Below are 17,500 nucleotides of genomic sequence, written 5' to 3' on the forward strand. Positions count from 1 at the left end.
AATTAATGAAATGGCCACCCCGGACTATTTACATTGACCCCACCCCCTTTTTGATTTTACACTGCTGCTACTTGCTGTTTATCTATGCATAGTCACTTTACAAATGACCTCAACTAACCTGTACCCCCACACATTGACTGGCAGAGCTACTCCACCTCAGGAATGACCCCCTGTATATAGCCTCATTATTGTTATGTCATTTTATTGTGTTACTTTTTGATTTGATTTGTTTTTTAAATTTAGTTTATTTTGTAAATATTTTCTTAACTCTATTTCTTGAACAGCATTGTTGGTTAAGGGTTTGTAAGTAAGCATTTCACGGTAAGGTTTACACCTGTTGTATTCGGCGCATGTGACAAATGTAATTACATTTTATTTTATTTTATTTGAAAATGGCACCATCTAGAAAGATGGCATTTAGAAGTATGGAGAAACAAGATTCACACAACAGAGCTGACCACAACTGGACTGGACTGGCTGGGATATTTTCTTTACACATTGTCCTTTCAAGGATGGTTCCAGAACTTGGCTTGACTCAGCTCTGTAGTGTTAGCCAGCCCAGTTTGGCCCTGCTTGGCTTGACTCAGCTCTGTAGTGTTAGCCAGCCCAGTTTGGCCCTGCTTGACTCAGCTCTGTAGTGTTAGCCAGCCCAGTTTGGCCCTGCTTGACTCAGCTCTGTAGCGTTAGCCAGCCCAGTTTGGCCCTGCTTGGCTTGACTCAGCTCTGTAGTGTTAGCCAGCCCAGTTTGGCCCTGCTTGACTCAGCTCTGTAGTGTTAGCCAGCCCAGTTTGGCCCTGCTTGACTCAGCTCTGTAGCGTTAGCCAGCCCAGTTTGGCCCTGCTTGGCTTGACTCAGCTCTGTAGTGTTAGCCAGCCCAGTTTGGCCCTGCTTGACTCAGCTCTGTAGTGTTAGCCAGCCCAGTTTGGCCCTGCTTGACTCAGCTCTGTAGCGTTAGCCAGCCCAGTTTGGCCCTGCTTGGCTTGACTCAGCTCTGTAGTGTTAGCCAGCCCAGTTTGGCCCTGCTTGACTCAGCTCTGTAGTGTTAGCCAGCCCAGTTTGGCCCTGCTTGACTCAGCTCTGTAGCGTTAGCCAGCCCAGTTTGGCCCTGCTTGGCTTGACTCAGCTCTGTAGTGTTAGCCAGCCCAGTTTGGCCCTGCTTGACTCAGCTCTGTAGTGTTAGCCAGCCCAGTTTGGCCCTGCTTGGCTTGACTCGGCTCTATAGTGACAAACCGTCATCAGTGTGTTGGAGGGGATCAGTCTGATCAAGGAGAGGTGCAGAATCACTGATCTGGACCACTTAGTGATTCAATATTTGAGATGCGAGTGGATTTGTAGATTAGTGAGTCTGTGCAGTTCACCGCAATGGATTTGATCTAAAACATACACAATGTCATGAAGACCACTGCTACTCCATAGAATGAAACCATCCCCTATGAGGACTAATGACCAACTCTGAAACTCACCACACTATGCTGTACTGACAGCATCATCATCACACTAGCATTCATGTTCACACTCTGGGGCTCATTTGTCCACATTTAAACTGGTCTAGGTCTCCTTACAGGTGAGACACATTTAAACTGGTCTAGGTCTCCTTACAGGTGAGACACATTTAAACTGGTCTAGGTCTCCTTACAGGTGAGACACATTTATACTGGTCTAGGTCTCCTTACAGGTGAGACACATTTAAACTGGTCTAGGTCTCCTTACAGGTGAGACACATTTAAACTGGTCTAGGTCTCCTTACAGGTGAGACACATTTAAACGGGTCTAGGTCTCCTTACAGGTTGGACACATGGGTCTAGAGGTCTCTAGTGGTTGAGTCTTGGTCTGGGTCTCACTGGTTCTGTTCCAATCAGTCTTGTCTCCATCTCTGGTATATTCAGTACCAATACACCAACGTCATACACTCCAGACCTGGGTTCCAGTGCTTAATTTGAGCCGGATCTGGCACCTCTCAGATTTGACCTAATTTGTTCCAGCACCTATTTGCAAGCAAATTTATGCAAAATTCAAAGCTGGGTTGTACAACATGCAAAAAGGTAGGAAGCTTGGGCCCGGAAAAGACTGGAGGGTTGAAACTAGCAAAGGAGTGGGTGGAATGTACAGTAACATGTTCTGCCTCCGACGTAAAAAAGCAACAAAGAGCCCTCAGAAAAAAGGGTTTTGAACATGCCCAAACAATGGCCCAAAAAATGAGAAATTACCCGGCTCTTCACAAGCACTTTGTAGTGTATGATGAATTATGACTTTGCTAATGTTTTCAAGTGGAACCTGAGAGGATGTTTATTCAGTTTCAGAGGGAGCCGTTTTAGAGGGACACCCCATAGAACAGAGGGAGTCTGTGTGTTGTAGACAGGGGATTGGTCAGTATGGGGAACTATGCACTTCAACAACTATCTGAATTGTCACTCGAGCTCCAAAAGAGAGACTGCACAATTATTACTGCAGACAGGGCAGTCACCAGGGAAGTGAGGGTGTTATTACTGCACACAGGGCAGTCACCAGGGAAGTGAGGGTGTTATTACTGCACACAGGGCAGTCACCAGGGACGTGAGGGTGTTATTACTGCACACAGGGCAGTCACCAGGGACGTGAGGGTGTTATTACTGCACACAGGGCAGTCACCAGGGAAGTGAGGGTGTTATTACTGCACACAGGGCAGTCACCAGGGAAGTGAGGGTGTTATTACTGCACACAGGGCAGTCACCAGGGAAGTGAGGGTGTTATTACTGCACACAGGGCAGTCACCAGGGAAGTGAGGGTGTTATTACTGCACACAGGGCAGTCACCAGGGAAGTGAGGGTGTTATTAATGCACACAGGGCAGTCACCAGGGAAGTGAGGGTGTTATTACTGCACACAGGGCAGTCACCAGGGAAGTGAGGGTGTTATTACTGCACACAGGGCAGTCACCAGGGAAGTGAGGGTGTTATTACTTCACACAGGGCAGTCACCAGGGAAGTGATGGTGTTATTACTGCACACAGGGCAGTCACCAGGGAAGTGATGGTGTTATTACTGCACACAGGGCAGTCACCAGGGAAGTGAGGGTGTTATTACTGCACACAGGGCAGTCACCAGGGAAGTGATGGTGTTATTACTGCACACAGGGCAGTCACCAGGGAAGTGAGGGTGTTATTACTGCACACAGGGCAGTCACCAGGGAAGTGATGGTGTTATTACTGCACACAGGGCAGTCACCAGGGAAGTGAGGGTGTTATTACTGCACACAGGGCAGTCACCAGGGAAGTGAGGGTGTTATTACTGCACACAGGGCAGTCACCAGGGAAGTGAGGGTGTAATTACTGCACACAGGGCAGTCACCAGGGAAGTGATGGTATTATTACTGCACACAGGGCAGTCACCAGGGAAGTGAGGGTGTTATTACTGCACACAGGGCAGTCACCAGGGAAGTGATGGTGTTATTACTGCACACAGGGCAGTCACCAGGGAAGTGATGGTGTTATTACTGCACACAGGGCAGTCACCAGGGAAGTGAGGGTGTTATTACTGCACACAGGGCAGTCACCAGGGAAGTGATGGTGTTATTACTGCACACAGGGCAGTCACCAGGGAAGTGAGGGTGTTATTACTGCACACAGGGCAGTCACCAGGGAAGTGATGGTGTTATTACTGCACACAGGGCAGTCACCAGGGAAGTGAGGGTGTTATTACTGCACACAGGGCAGTCACCAGGGAAGTGATGGTGTTATTACTGCACACAGGGCAGTCACCAGGGAAGTGATGGTGTTATTACTGCACACAGGGCAGTCACCAGGGAAGTGAGGGTGTTATTACTGCACACAGGGCAGTCACCAGGGAAGTGAGGGTGTTATTGCTGCACACAGGGCAGTCACCAGGGAAGTGAGGGTGTTATTACTGCACACAGGGCAGTCACCAGGGAAGTGATGGTGTTATTACTGCACACAGGGCAGTCACCAGGGAAGTGATGGTGTTATTACTGCACACAGGGCAGTCACCAGGGAAGTGAGGGTGTTATTACTGCACACAGGGCAGTCACCAGGGAAGTGATGGTGTTATTACTGCACACAGGGCAGTCACCAGGGAAGTGATGGTGTTATTACTGCACACAGGGCAGTCACCAGGGAAGTGAGGGTGTTATTACTGCACACAGGGCAGTCACCAGGGAAGTGATGGTGTTATTACTGCACACAGGGCAGTCACCAGGGAAGTGAGGGTGTTATTACTGCACACAGGGCAGTCACCAGGGAAGTGATGGTGTTATTACTGCACACAGGGCAGTCACCAGGGAAGTGATGGTGTTATTACTGCACACAGGGCAGTCACCAGGGAAGTGAGGGTGTTATTACTGCACACAGGGCAGTCACCAGGGAAGTGAGGGTGTTATTACTGCACACAGGGCAGTCACCAGGGAAGTGATGGTGTTATTACTGCACACAGGGCAGTCACCAGGGAAGTGAGGGTGTTATTACTGCACACAGGGCAGTCACCAGGGAAGTGATGGTGTTATTACTGCACACAGGGCAGTCACCAGGGAAGTGATGGTGTTATTACTGCACACAGGGCAGTCACCAGGGAAGTGAGGGTGTTATTACTGCACACAGGGCAGTCACCAGGGAAGTGATGGTGTTATTACTGCACACAGGGCAGTCACCAGGGAAGTGAGGGTGTTATTACTGCACACAGGGCAGTCACCAGGGAAGTGATGGTGTTATTACTGCACACAGGGCAGTCACCAGGGAAGTGAGGGTGTTATTACTGCACACAGGGCAGTCACCAGGGAAGTGATGGTGTTATTACTGCACACAGGGCAGTCACCAGGGAAGTGATGGTGTTATTACTGCACACAGGGCAGTCACCAGGGAAGTGAGGGTGTTATTGCTGCACACAGGGCAGTCACCAGGGAAGTGAGGGTGTTATTGCTGCACACAGGGCAGTCACCAGGGAAGTGAGGGTGTTATTACTGCACACAGGGCAGTCACCAGGGAAGTGATGGTGTTATTACTGCACACAGGGCAGTCACCAGGGAAGTGATGGTGTTATTACTGCACACAGGGCAGTCACCAGGGAAGTGAGGGTGTTATTACTGCACACAGGGCAGTCACCAGGGAAGTGATGGTGTTATTACTGCACACAGGGCAGTCACCAGGGAAGTGATGGTGTTATTACTGCACACAGGGCAGTCACCAGGGAAGTGAGGGTGTTATTACTGCACACAGGGCAGTCACCAGGGAAGTGAGGGTGTTATTACTGCACACAGGGCAGTCACCAGGGAAGTGAGGGTGTTATTACTGCACACAGGGCAGTCACCAGGGAAGTGATGGTGTTATTACTGCACACAGGGCAGTCACCAGGGAAGTGATGGTGTTATTACTGCACACAGGGCAGTCACCAGGGAAGTGAGGGTGTTATTACTGCACACAGGGCAGTCACCAGGGAAGTGAGGGTGTTATTACTGCACACAGGGCAGTCACCAGGGAAGTGATGGTGTTATTACTGCACACAGGGCAGTCACCAGGGAAGTGATGGTGTTATTACTGCACACAGGGCAGTCACCAGGGAAGTGATGGTGTTATTACTGCACACAGGGCAGTCACCAGGGAAGTGAGGGTGTTATTACTCCACACAGGGCAGTCACTAGGGAAGTGATGGTGTTATTACTGCACACAGGGCAGTCACCAGGGAAGTGATGGTGTTATTACTGCACACAGGGCAGTCACCAGGGAAGTGAGGGTGTTATTACTGCACACAGGGCAGTCACCAGGGAAGTGATGGTGTTATTACTACACACAGGGCAGTCACCAGGGAAGTGAGGGTGTTATTACTGCACACAGGGCAGTCACCAGGGAAGTGATGGTGTTATTACTGCACACAGGGCAGTCACCAGGGAAGTGAGGGTGTTATTACTGCACACAGGGCAGTCACCAGGGAAGTGATGGTGTTATTACTGCACACAGGGCAGTCACCAGGGAAGTGAGGGTGTTATTACTGCACACAGGGCAGTCACCAGTGGACAATACAGGATACAGCCAGTTCATAGAGGAGCTGAAGGTGCTTTATGCTCAATACCGGCCAGAGGATGCAGGAGCACTGTATGGAGAAACAGTGATAGAATCTCTCTGCCAGAGGTTTGGCATTGGCAGTCCACGTACGGTCATACGGGCCTACAGGCAGTACAGGGACACTGATGGTAATGATAAAGGAGACTTTCCAGATGGACTTAAAGAGATGTTGATGGAGGTCAGCACCATCCCCATCTCCAGATGGACTTAAAGAGATGTTGATGGAGGTCAGCACCATCCTCATCTGCAGATGGACTTAAAGAGATGTTGATGGTGGTCAGCACCACCCCCATCTCCAGATGGACTTAAAGAGATGTTGATGGTGGTCAGCACCATCCCCATCTCCAGATGGACATAAAGAGATGTTGATGGAGGTCAGCACCATCCCCATCTCCAGTGCAGAAGGCCAGCAGGGATTTTCTCAAATGAATCTGATTTGCACCTCAACCCGCGCCTCTCTGCCCTACAGTGATGTCTTGAAAAGTATATGAAATGTGAGTATTGTAAGCCCCACCTCTGAGTATATGAAATGTGAGTCTTGTAAGCCCCACCTCTGAGTATATGAAATGTGAGTCTTGTAAGCCCCACCTCTGAGTATGTGTTCATATGCATATGGAGGGTGTTCTGCAGTGACACCTAAATAGGAACCAGGTGTGTGTGATTGACAAGACAAGACAATTGTGATGATGATTGGGGCGGCAGTGGTTAGTAAGCCGGTGACGACGAACGCCGAAGCCTGCCCGAACAAGGAGGAGAGGCAGCATCGGCCGAAGTCGTGACAATGACATTCACTCTCTACGATCTCTCTCCCTCTCTGCTCTGATAAACTGAGTTTAAATGTATTTGGCTAAGGTGTATGTAAACTTCCGACTTCAAATGTAACTAGAATGAGATTCACTTTCTATGATCTCTCTCCCTCTCTGCTCTGATAGACAGGAGCCTGAACTCTCATCTCTCAAGCGTTGCACTTCATCATTTATTTAGACTCTATGCTGTAGGCCACCAAAATATTTGATCATCTTCCAAATATTGTTTTACAAAGAAGAGAGAGAGAGGTAGGCTTTTGGCACGAGTGCATCGGCCATCACCAGTGAGGGAGCTGTGCATCATTGGGTGAGTCAGTGAAACTGGAAAGCATTTTTAGGACTATAATTTCCTCCTCATATTGTAGCCTACAATATGTGTCTCCACACACCTAGGCCTCGGCTATTGATGGATTCAAGACAAGGTCGTTTTTATTGATCTCTGATTCTCAGTTTGTCAGTGTCAAAGTAGCATTTCGATCCCAGGGTTAGAGTTAGTTAGAGTTAGAGTTAGGGTTAGGGTTACTGCTGCTAGTACAGTGGAAGAATGAGGCATCACAGTACTTTTACACCACTGGACTAACAGGAATAATTACACACCAATAAACACACTGTAATGTAAAGTGTTACATCATTCTCAATGATCAGTCAATACATACGCTATTCATTTCTTATAGTTAGTGTCATAGCACAAGTTTAAGGCATTACAAAATTCATTAAAAGCATTATACAAATGTACTTCATAGAAACTGTTACCCTTTATATATTCTAACCACTCTATTTAATTTATTCCATATTAAGGGCCCTAACCTAGGATCACAAATCTTTGTCTCTATTAACATTGTGTACAGTTTTCTCTCTCTCTCTCTCTCTCTCTCTCTCTCTCTCTCTCTGTCTCTCTCTCTCTCTCTCTCTCTCTCTCTCTCTCTCTCTCTCTCTCTCTCTCTCTCTCTCTCTCTCTCTCTCTCTCTCTCTCTCTCTCTCTCTCTCTCTCTGTCTCTCTCTCCCTCTAACCCCTCCCTCCCTCTAACCCCACCCCTCTGGCAGAACCAGGAAGTCCCTCCCCCTCCCACAAACTCTCTTCTGTGGAAACGAAACTTATCTGATTCTCTGTGTCGTCTGTCTGTGTGAGAGTGAACAACCGTCCAAATGGCTCAGCAGGGAGTTCTGCTGGACCAGGACCAGTTCTGTTGTTCTGTCTGTCTGGATCTACTGAAGGAGCCGGTCACCATCCCCTGTGGACACAGTTACTGTAGAAGCTGTATTGAGGGCTGCTGGGATCAGGATGTTCTGAAAGGGGTCTATAACTGTCCTCAGTGCAGAGAGACATTTACCCCAAGGCCTGTTCTGAAGAGAAACATCGTGCTGGCTGAAGTGGTGGAGAAACTGAAGAAGACAGGACTCCAGGCTGCTCCCCCTCCTGCTCTGTGCTATGCTGGACCTGGAGATGTGGCGTGTGATTTCTGCACTGGGACCAGAAAGCAGAAAGCCCTCATGTCCTGTCTGGTGTGTCTGGCCTCTTACTGTGAGACTCACCTCCAACCTCACTATGAATTTCCTGGTTTCAAGAAGCACAAGCTGGTCAAAGCCACCGCACAACTACAGGAGAAGATCTGCTCTCATCATGACAAACTGCTGGAGGTTTTCTGTCGTACCGATCAGCAGTGTATCTGTTATCAGTGTGTGATGGATGAACATAAAGGCCATGATACAGTGTCAGCTGCAGCAGAGAGGACTGAGAAACAGGTAAGACCAGAACAACTTGTTGGTGACTGTCTGATAAACAAAGAATTAAAGATACAGTAGGAGCTAAGGCTGTTTAAATATGAGATCATTCAAATGATATCGATCCACGGCAGAACAAATATGAACACAAACCTTGATTATATAGATATGCTAACCCAGATTCTCCAAATGTATCACCATTTTCTAAAGTCAAACACCATTATCATTCGTTATCAAACACCCCATCAGCTCCCCTGTTTTGTGCACTGTTAAAACTATAATCTTTCACATAACAACTTAATAATATAATTTCACACAGACACTTCCACAACATATTAATCCCTATCTTCTATGGGCCCTATGTCCCATTACTATACTATTGATCTACTGGACAAATAAAGCTTGATAGCTCATTGAAGAGTGATTCTCCACAGAGGAAGCTGGGGATGAGTCAGCAGAAAGTCCAGCAGAGATTCCAGGAGAGAGAGAAGGACCTGAAGGAGCTCCAACAGGCTGTGGAGTCTCTCAAGGTGAGTATTGTTGACCAGAGGAGACACACCATTTCACTTCTCTCCTCCAGTCAGAGAGAGAGAGAGAGAGAGAGAGAGAGGCCCCTATCCAATCCCACTGACCCCACTGTTGGGAACAGGCTGTCTGAACCCCTTTCAGAGAATAGACTGCTTAATGTCACTGGTGAGATATGAACCCGGGTCAACCACAGGAGAAACCAACATCTTGACCGTTTCACCAAGAGGGCATTCCTTATCGGGCCAAAGGCCGACATAGATTTTGAAGTTGCAGGCGGGGCTACCTCATCACAAAACCTTGAGAAATCATGACTGACTCATGTCCCCTATACATTAACATGGAGCTCTCTCTCTCTCTCAATTCAATTGAATTCAAAGGGCTTTATTGGCATGGGAAACATATGTTTACATTGCCACAGCAAGTTAAATAGATACTAAACAAAAGTGAAATAAACCACCAGAAATTAACAGTAAACATTACACTCACAAAAGTTTCAATGGAATAGAGACTTTCACATGTTATAACTCAAGTGCAAACAGAGTGAGCCATTCGCCAGACTGAGTTCTGGAGGTGAAATGGAAATGAATGAGGGAGAGTTAAGTGAGGTAGAAGGTGTGGTGAAGAGCTCAGAACCAGAGCCTGGCATCAATGGACATGATAAAGAAGAATCTGGTGCAGTAGGAGTTACATTGTAGGAGAAAGTGGATCCATTCCTTTTGGCAGATTCATTTGTGGTTTCAGGGTGGGTGCGAAAGGAGTTGGGTGCAGTTGAATCAGTGAAGGTAACCTGTAGTGGACTTGTGATATTTGTTTGTGTTTCTTCTGACCAGAGGGAGTGGGCGCTCCGTGTCACGCAACTTGGGTCAAGATCTGTTTCTTGCTTTGCTCTTAGGAACAGGGCACCATTGAAAGGAGTGATTTCTGGGGTAATGTTAAGTGTGGAGGTGGAGCAATTGAAGATGAAGATTCCTGGTGTTTGTGATTCCCGCCGTTTGGTGGGACGCAAACCCGGTGGTGAGCGTGGTGAAACAGAGGAGTCACTGTCAGTCCTTTTGAGTTTTGAGTCTTTACCCAACAAAGTCATGGTAGGATATATCAGTTATCCTGTTAGAATCATTGTGCCGAATCCACTGCGCTCTTTCAGGTTGTAGATCTGTGCCAGCACAGAGGGATAGGCCAACGAGTGATATATGCTTCAGTAAAGTTAGCTTCTTGCCGTTCATAGCAATGGTTATCAACTGTACAGCAGAAATTGAATGAAATTGAATGTAAATCACAGAATATAGATGTTGTGGTGGCAGCTGCAGAGAACTATTTGGGCATACAAGATTAGACTTCAGAAGAGTTACAGGGTGTGTTGAGTGGTGGTGTCCCGTCCTTCCAGGCCGTTGGCATGGTGCAGGAGCAGATAGGGTCAAAGTAGTGGAATGGGGTAGTGGGTATTTAATGAGTGTAGGGTTAGTTGGAAGGGTGTTTTTTTTTATTATTATAATTTCCCCTTTTCCCATTTTGTGTCACAAAGTATAATGGATTTATATTATAGTCCAGTTGGGGGCGGTAATGCAACATATTGGATGCCAACCGCCGTTAAACACCAAAGAAGAAGAACCGTTATATTATGTCTATGTACAGTATTGTAACGATGTCTCTGTCTCTCTCATTCATTAACTTTCATGGTAGTTGGTTGTGTGGGTCTCTGGTTATGAATAGGGTGCTGACAGACAATTGTTGATGGATATTTATAGAGCTCTGATCAGGACGACAATTGATTACTGGTGTACAGTTTATGGAACAGAGGTAAAGACTTGGCTTCAGAAGCTGGACAGAATCCAGTATATAGCTTTAAGGATATGTATTGGTGCATTTAAATCAACATCTGTATGTGCCTTACTGGTGGAGGCAGGAGAGATGCCTTTGGATATACAGCGTAGAAAATGGTCATTATCTTATTGGGTTGAAAGGCTGTGAGGTTGAGCATCCCACTGCTACTGTTCTAGATGACTGTTGGGAATATACTAGTAGACAAGGCAGTGGTTTTGGTTGGACAGTTGGAAAGCTTGCTGATGAGAGTGGTTTGAGGGAGTTGGAGGTTGGCCCTTCTGTGGTGATAGGGGATGTTCCTCCATGGTTACTCCCAGACCCTGTTGTTGATCTAACCTTGGTAGAGAAAAGGAAAGATTGGTCAGAAGTCAGTGATATAGAGAAACTGGTTGACAATTACATTGGTAAAAGGTTTTTATGCTTTTCTACCACTTTTCACAGATGGATCCAAGGACCCAGATAGTGGGCTCACAGGAGCAGGCGTTTACGTTCCTGAATTTGATGTACAGATATGTAGAAGACAAACATATGAACTGTCAGTATACTCAGTTGAACTTTTGGTGATAATAGTTGCCCTCCAGTGGGTGGAGGACGTACAACCTGTTAGAATTTTAGTATGGTCAGATTCTCTGTCTGTATTGAATAGTTTATCATCTGGTAAATCTAATAGGAGTGACCTACTATTGGAGTTATTAATGTTATTATGGAGAATTGAGAGAATGGGGGTAGTAGTGACATTCTGCTGGGTCCCAGCACATTCTGGTGTGGAAGGGAATTAAATTGTAGACCAGTTAGCTAAAAGATCTTTGAAACGAGATATAATTGATAGTAATGTTCCACTGGGTAGAGGTGAGGCCAAATGTAAGATCAGAGACATTTTGATAGATGTGTGGCAGAAGAGATGGTACTCTGAGCACAAGGGCCGGCATTTATATGAATAGTTTACAGTTTTACAGAAAGGTCGATGGACCAAGATTCAAAAGTCAGATTAGGAAGGAAGAGGTGGTGTTTACTCAATTGCGCTTAGGACATTGTACATTGAACTCGTCATTACATCTGGTTGGCAAGCATGTGAATGGTTTGTGTCTGGAGGATACGGTCGATGAAACGGTGGAGCATGTGTTGTTATATTGTTGTAAGTATGTTGAAGAGACGGAAAGATTGAAGTGTAGGGTCATTGAGGTTGGACGGGGTTAGGGGGGTTTGGAAGGGATTTTGGGGATGGGGGAGGGTCTATTAGAAGTTAGTAGGGCTCTTCTTTATTTTCTCAGAAGTACTGAGTTAGGTAGGAGGATTTAGAAATGTTGGAAACCGTGATTGACCACACACTCCAGCACAGTAGGTGGCGGCATGCACCTTTAACGTTGGTTTGTGGACCGCCATTATATCATAGAAGAAGAAGTTGGTTGTGTGAGAGACTTGTGGTTCGTGAGGAGGGCTACTATTCTTTTTTCTTTTGGTTCTTGCGTATTTTCTGAATGTATTTTCTCATGGTTTGAGGGTTTGTTTATTGGTTTCCACTGTTTATCGTTTAGAGTTGAGGGGGGAGTAGGGGTAGTTTGTTAGGGCGGCGTGATGGCCTCAACCGAGTGGAGAAGAAACGCTGTCGCTTCGGGTCCGTTCCGGAGAAAGGTGTGGAGGAAGTTTTGCTCATGGTCGGCGAACAGGTTGGAGCGGAACATCTGCACTCTGCATCCAGAATGAACAAGGCGGTGGTTGTGTTAATGAAAAAGGTTTGTCTTGTTGTGAGGGGTGTGTTGGTGCAGATGTCGCCTCTTTCGATAAGAGTTGTGGTGGCTAATCTGCCTCCGTTTATTGCTTCCGAACAGACCCCAAGTAGTTGGTTAGTTTTGGTAAATTTGCAAGTGGTTTCCGTGTGCTCTCGGCTGGGTGCCAAGCGGAATCCGTTAAACATGTCTCTTTTCGTAGACAAGTGTTTGTTTCTTAACAAACTTCAAGGTTACACAGGGGAGGGGTGGAACACAGGGTTTGCTAGCACAGATAGTTTTGGGTGTTTCTAGTGTGGGGATCATCAGTTATAGGCTACAAGCAGCAATATGATTGATAGGTAGGACAGGTATTGAACCCAAATAATCCCTACTCAGATGCGCTAACCTCAACCCTAGTAAACATGCATTATAAAAACCTTCTATATAAAATGATCTCATATTGGGAGTAAATAGCCTCTGAATAGAAAAGAAAAAACACTGCATCTTCCAGCCCACCAATAAATTACATAATGCAACCGTGGCGGTTAGCATATTTACCTCAACATGCCCCTCGCTTGCGTGAGAAGGCAGAGTGCTCGATGCTGGTTGATGAATTTTACAATTAATGTACTAGGAAAATACGTTTTTGTCGACCAGAGGTGACTGAATTAATGTTCAGGTTTATTGATAATCATTATAGTAATTAAGTATAATTTCTAAACATGACCATAAAAACAGGTAATAATAAACATGAATCATCATTATATTACTTCACAGTAATGTGTTTAATGCTTTTTCAGTCCTTCCTCTTGCGTTAGCAGTGTGGAAAGGGAAAGTAAAAAGCTCAGGCAGGAGGAGTTTTCCTGTGAAACGAACCCACAACCCTGGCGTTGCAAGCGCCATGCTCTACCAACTGAGCTACACGGTAGTAGTGCATGGCCAAGTGGTGGTGCGCAGGCCGTGGAGAAAGCGGTGGTGGGGAGGGTTGCAGCTGGGCTACATGAGCTGAGGCAGGTTTCTGTAGTAACAGAGACTCCGGTAGGCGAAGGCTTGGTGGGCTCATCCCAGGAAATATTGCCTGTCATTGGGGAAGAGGCTCTGATCAGGGGGGAAGTGCAGGGGGGCAGAGACTGGGGAGGAGAAGGACGGTACCGAGCCAATGGAGGAGGAGGAAGAGGGGGGAGGTGAGTCTGCGGGAGCGGAGGACAAGGCGGTCTCGTTTTCAGACGGCTCATTGGATCCAGAGCTGACAGCCAGTCAGGCTGAGGGCCCAGTATATACGCTGAGAGAACTTTCTAGGTTCCTGATGGAGACTAAAGGGGAAAAAGAAGGTTCTGCTGGAGTCTTATTTGATTGATCCTGGAAGGTTTGTAAGGTCAGTACAACACGTGATGAAGAATGAGGGGTTTAGTGTCCTCTCACCCAGGAAGCGGTATAGGCTGAGAAAATGGGTCATGGGTTCTTAAGGGCATGTCTTCAGAATCTGCTTAAATGGATGGTTTTTTCTGGCATGGCGGCTTTATGGGCTTCTCTACTGGTTTCTGATTGTGGTGATTTCCCTCCCACCTCTTATGGAGATTTCACGGTTAGACTTCCTTAACATGAACGGCGGCAAAGACTGGGGGAATATGTAAACCAAAAACATTTAAATGCCATGGCAGAAATCTTAGTGCAGGGGTAGCAAAAGAGGTGTGTAAGGGTAGGTTGTTAGTGTTTAGAGCCCAAATAATGACCTTGTCTTTGCTTTCATAAATGTGTCTGCACCTGGTCCTCTGTAGCTCAGCTGGTAGAGCACGGCGCTTGTAACGCCATGGTAGTGGGTTCGATCCCCGGGACCACCCATACACAAAAAAATAAAAAATAAAAAAATAAAGATATATATTTATATATATATATATATATATGCACGAATGACTGTAAGTCGCTTTGGATAAAAGCGTCTGCAAAATGGCACATTATATTATATTAAAGTACAGGGCTCAGTTCTCTGTTACACCAGAGGGGTTGGAAAAACAGAGTGGGGAAACCAAGAAAATCCCTTGTTTTACGTTTGTCTGATGGGCGGGTAACTTCTGTTGTGGGGAGATGAGGGAGCCTGATGGGTGGGTAACTTCTGTTGTGGGGAGATGAGGGAGCCTGATGGGTGGGTAACTTCTGTTGTGGGGAGATGAGGGAGCCTGATGGGTGGGTAACTTCTGTTGTGGGGGAGATGAGGGAGCCTGATGGGTGGGTAACTTCTGTTGTGGGGGAGATGAGGGAGCCTGATGGGTGGGTAACTTCTGTTGTGGGGAGATGAGGGAGCCTGATGGGTGGGTAACTTCTGTTGTGAGGAGATGAGGCAGCAGGCTGTGGAGTTGTACTCTGATTTATCAATGCCATATTATTATTATTATTATTATTATCCTGGGTTTTCTCAGGTTCTGCTCACAGACCTTTCCAAACTCTCTCTGTCACAAAGAAATCAAATAGACATTTCCCTGGCCTTTCACAAACTCTCAGCTGCTGTCTCTCAGACGGTCTGCCTGTGGATTTTTATAAAAAGTTCTGGGGAATTATTGGACAGGACGTGTGTTGCGTGAGTGCGTCGGGGTGGGGGAGCTGTCGCTAAGCTGTAGACGGGAGGCTTTGACTCTCCTGCCCAAACAAGTAGATTTGAGCGACATAAAGAACTGGAGGCCTGTGGCATTGCTCTGTTTGGACTATAAGGTCTTTACCAAGGTCCTCGTTAAAAGACTGAAGTCCCACCTGGACTCTATTGTACACAAGGACCAAACGTACTGTGGACCAGGACGCTCAAACACAGACAATCTGTTCATAATCAAGAGAAAGCCTTTGATAGGGTGGACCATGAATATCTGTTCAATGTGTTGTTTTGGTTGAGGGGAGAATTTTGTGGCCTGTGTTCAAATGCTGTACGCTGGGGCTTCATGTATGGTCAAGGTGTGGGGAGGGCTCAGTAGGCCAGTCTGGGTAGGGAGGGGCATTCACCAGGGATGCCCTCTGTCAGGGCAGCTACACACTCTTGTTATTGAGCCCTTTCTGGGCCTGCTACGCAGGAGGCTACAGGGAGTGTGGGAGCCAGGCATAGGGTTGGGGACAGGCATAGCAGTGTCAGCATACGCTGATGACGTCTGTGTTGGTTAGGGATGAGCAGAACCTACAGGCCCTGGAGAATAGTTTGAGGGTGTACGAGGGGGCGTCTTCTGCTTAGGTAAACTGGGGCAAGAGTGAGGCTCTGTTATGTGGGGCATGGAGGGACAGGGCACCTCCGCAGCTTCCAGGGGGGTTGCAGTGGGTCTGTGAGTGGCTCAAGATGCTTGGGGTGTATCTGGGCTCGGAGGGTTGGGATAGGAAGAACTGGGAAGGAGTGTCACAAGCGGTGGTGTCGAGGCTGACGAAGTGGAGGTGGCTCATCTCCCTAGTGTCATACAGAGGGACGGTGCTGATCATCAACAACTTGGTGGCATCCTCTCTATGGCTTAAATTGGCCATTCTCAACACCCCCGGTGGTCTGCTTGTGGACCTGCAGCACAAGTTAGTGAATTTTTTCTGGTCAGGGTTACAGCGTTCTGACTCCCTCAGTGTCAAGGTTAGACACATCAGGAGCTTAGCGGGAGTGAAGGGGCATCAGTGGCAGGGGGTTGTGGGGGCTGAGAGCATGGCAGGGTATAGGTGGAGGGTGCTCTATAAGCTCCCAGTGCTGGAAAGGTCAGGGGTCCTCCAGTGGAGGGTATTACATGGAGCCCTGGACACCAATAGCTGGTTGGCTCGGGTTGACCTGGGAGTTGGGGAGGGGTGTCCGTTTTCTGCAATGACAGACTGTTCATCATGTTTTTTCTGTGTTGCCAGGGTAATGCCATTACTGTTGACGCCTTAGGGTTGAGTTTGAGTTGTACAAAATGATCAACAGTGTGGAGATGTTTCAGGAGGTATGGAGGCTCAGGGGGGCTGTCTGTACGGCTGGAGAGGAGGGGTTGGATGGACGGTTGGAATGTGGTGCTGGTTGGTGTATTGTACTGTGGTGTTGGGTACTGGATAATGTGATTGTGTGGAGGTTGTGGTGTCACGCAATGTGTTTTTAGGAGTGGGGGTGTTAGTGTAATGAGGATGGCTCATTAAAGTAAGACAAGTCAGTCTCTCTCTCTCTCTCTCTCTCTCTCTCTCTCTCTTAACAGCGCTCTGCACAGGCAATAGTGGAGGACAGTGATAAGATCTTTACCGAGCTGATCCGCTCCATTGAGAGAAGGCGCTCTGAGGTGAAGGACCTGATCAGAGCCCAAGAGAAGGCTCAAGTGAGTCAAGCTGAAGGACTCCTGGAGCAACTGGAGCAGGAGATAGCTGAGCTGAGGAAGAGAAGCACTGAGCTGGAGCAGCTCTCACACACAGAGGATCACATCCATTTCCTCCAGGTAACTCAACTGCCTTCATACATGTGATATGAAATTAAAACTCTCATTCATTTGGTTCTGTTCTCTCCCTCTCTCTCTCTCTCTCTCTCTCTCTCTCCCTCTCTCTCTCTCTCTCCAGAGTTATCAGTCTCTCTCCGGTACCAGTGTATCTTCAGACTTACCCAGCATCGTTGTCCGTCCTCTTCAGTACTTTGGAGATGTGAGTAAGACTGTGTCTGAACTGAGAGAGAAACTAGAAGACGTCCTTAAAGGAGAATGGACCAAGATCTCCACTACAGGTGTGTTGAAAATAATAAGAACATCAACTTTAGACCATTGAAAGTCCCCTACTAGTCATATACATGTGGAATATGGTATGATGATAACATTCCCTCTCTCTGTGAATGTGTTTGTGTGTCTGTAGTGAATATAGTGGATGTTGTACTGCCTCCAGAGCCCAAGACCAGAGAACAGTTCTTAC

General features: G+C 47.1%; 1 protein-coding gene across 1 annotated transcript in view; it reads left to right on the plus strand.

The window, feature by feature from the left end:
• Nucleotides 1-7,947: 7,947 nt before the first annotated feature.
• LOC311123523 (tripartite motif-containing protein 16-like) overlaps nucleotides 7,948-17,500 on the plus strand; it is a 10,690-nt gene continuing 1,137 nt past the window's right edge. Inside the window, exons 1-5 of the mRNA XM_084197773.1 lie at nucleotides 7,948-8,594; nucleotides 9,008-9,103; nucleotides 16,807-17,040; nucleotides 17,159-17,318; nucleotides 17,444-17,500. The exon at nucleotides 17,444-17,500 is cut by the window's right edge and continues 3 nt beyond it. Coding sequence (XP_084053899.1) covers nucleotides 7,998-8,594; nucleotides 9,008-9,103; nucleotides 16,807-17,040; nucleotides 17,159-17,318; nucleotides 17,444-17,500 — 1,144 coding nt within the window. The 5' untranslated portion in view covers nucleotides 7,948-7,997. The remainder of the gene's footprint in view (nucleotides 8,595-9,007; nucleotides 9,104-16,806; nucleotides 17,041-17,158; nucleotides 17,319-17,443) is intronic.

Source organism: Coregonus lavaretus (assembly GCF_964263955.1).
Source record: "Coregonus lavaretus genome assembly, contig: HAP1_SCAFFOLD_4915, whole genome shotgun sequence".
NCBI lineage: Eukaryota > Metazoa > Chordata > Actinopteri > Salmoniformes > Salmonidae > Coregonus > Coregonus lavaretus.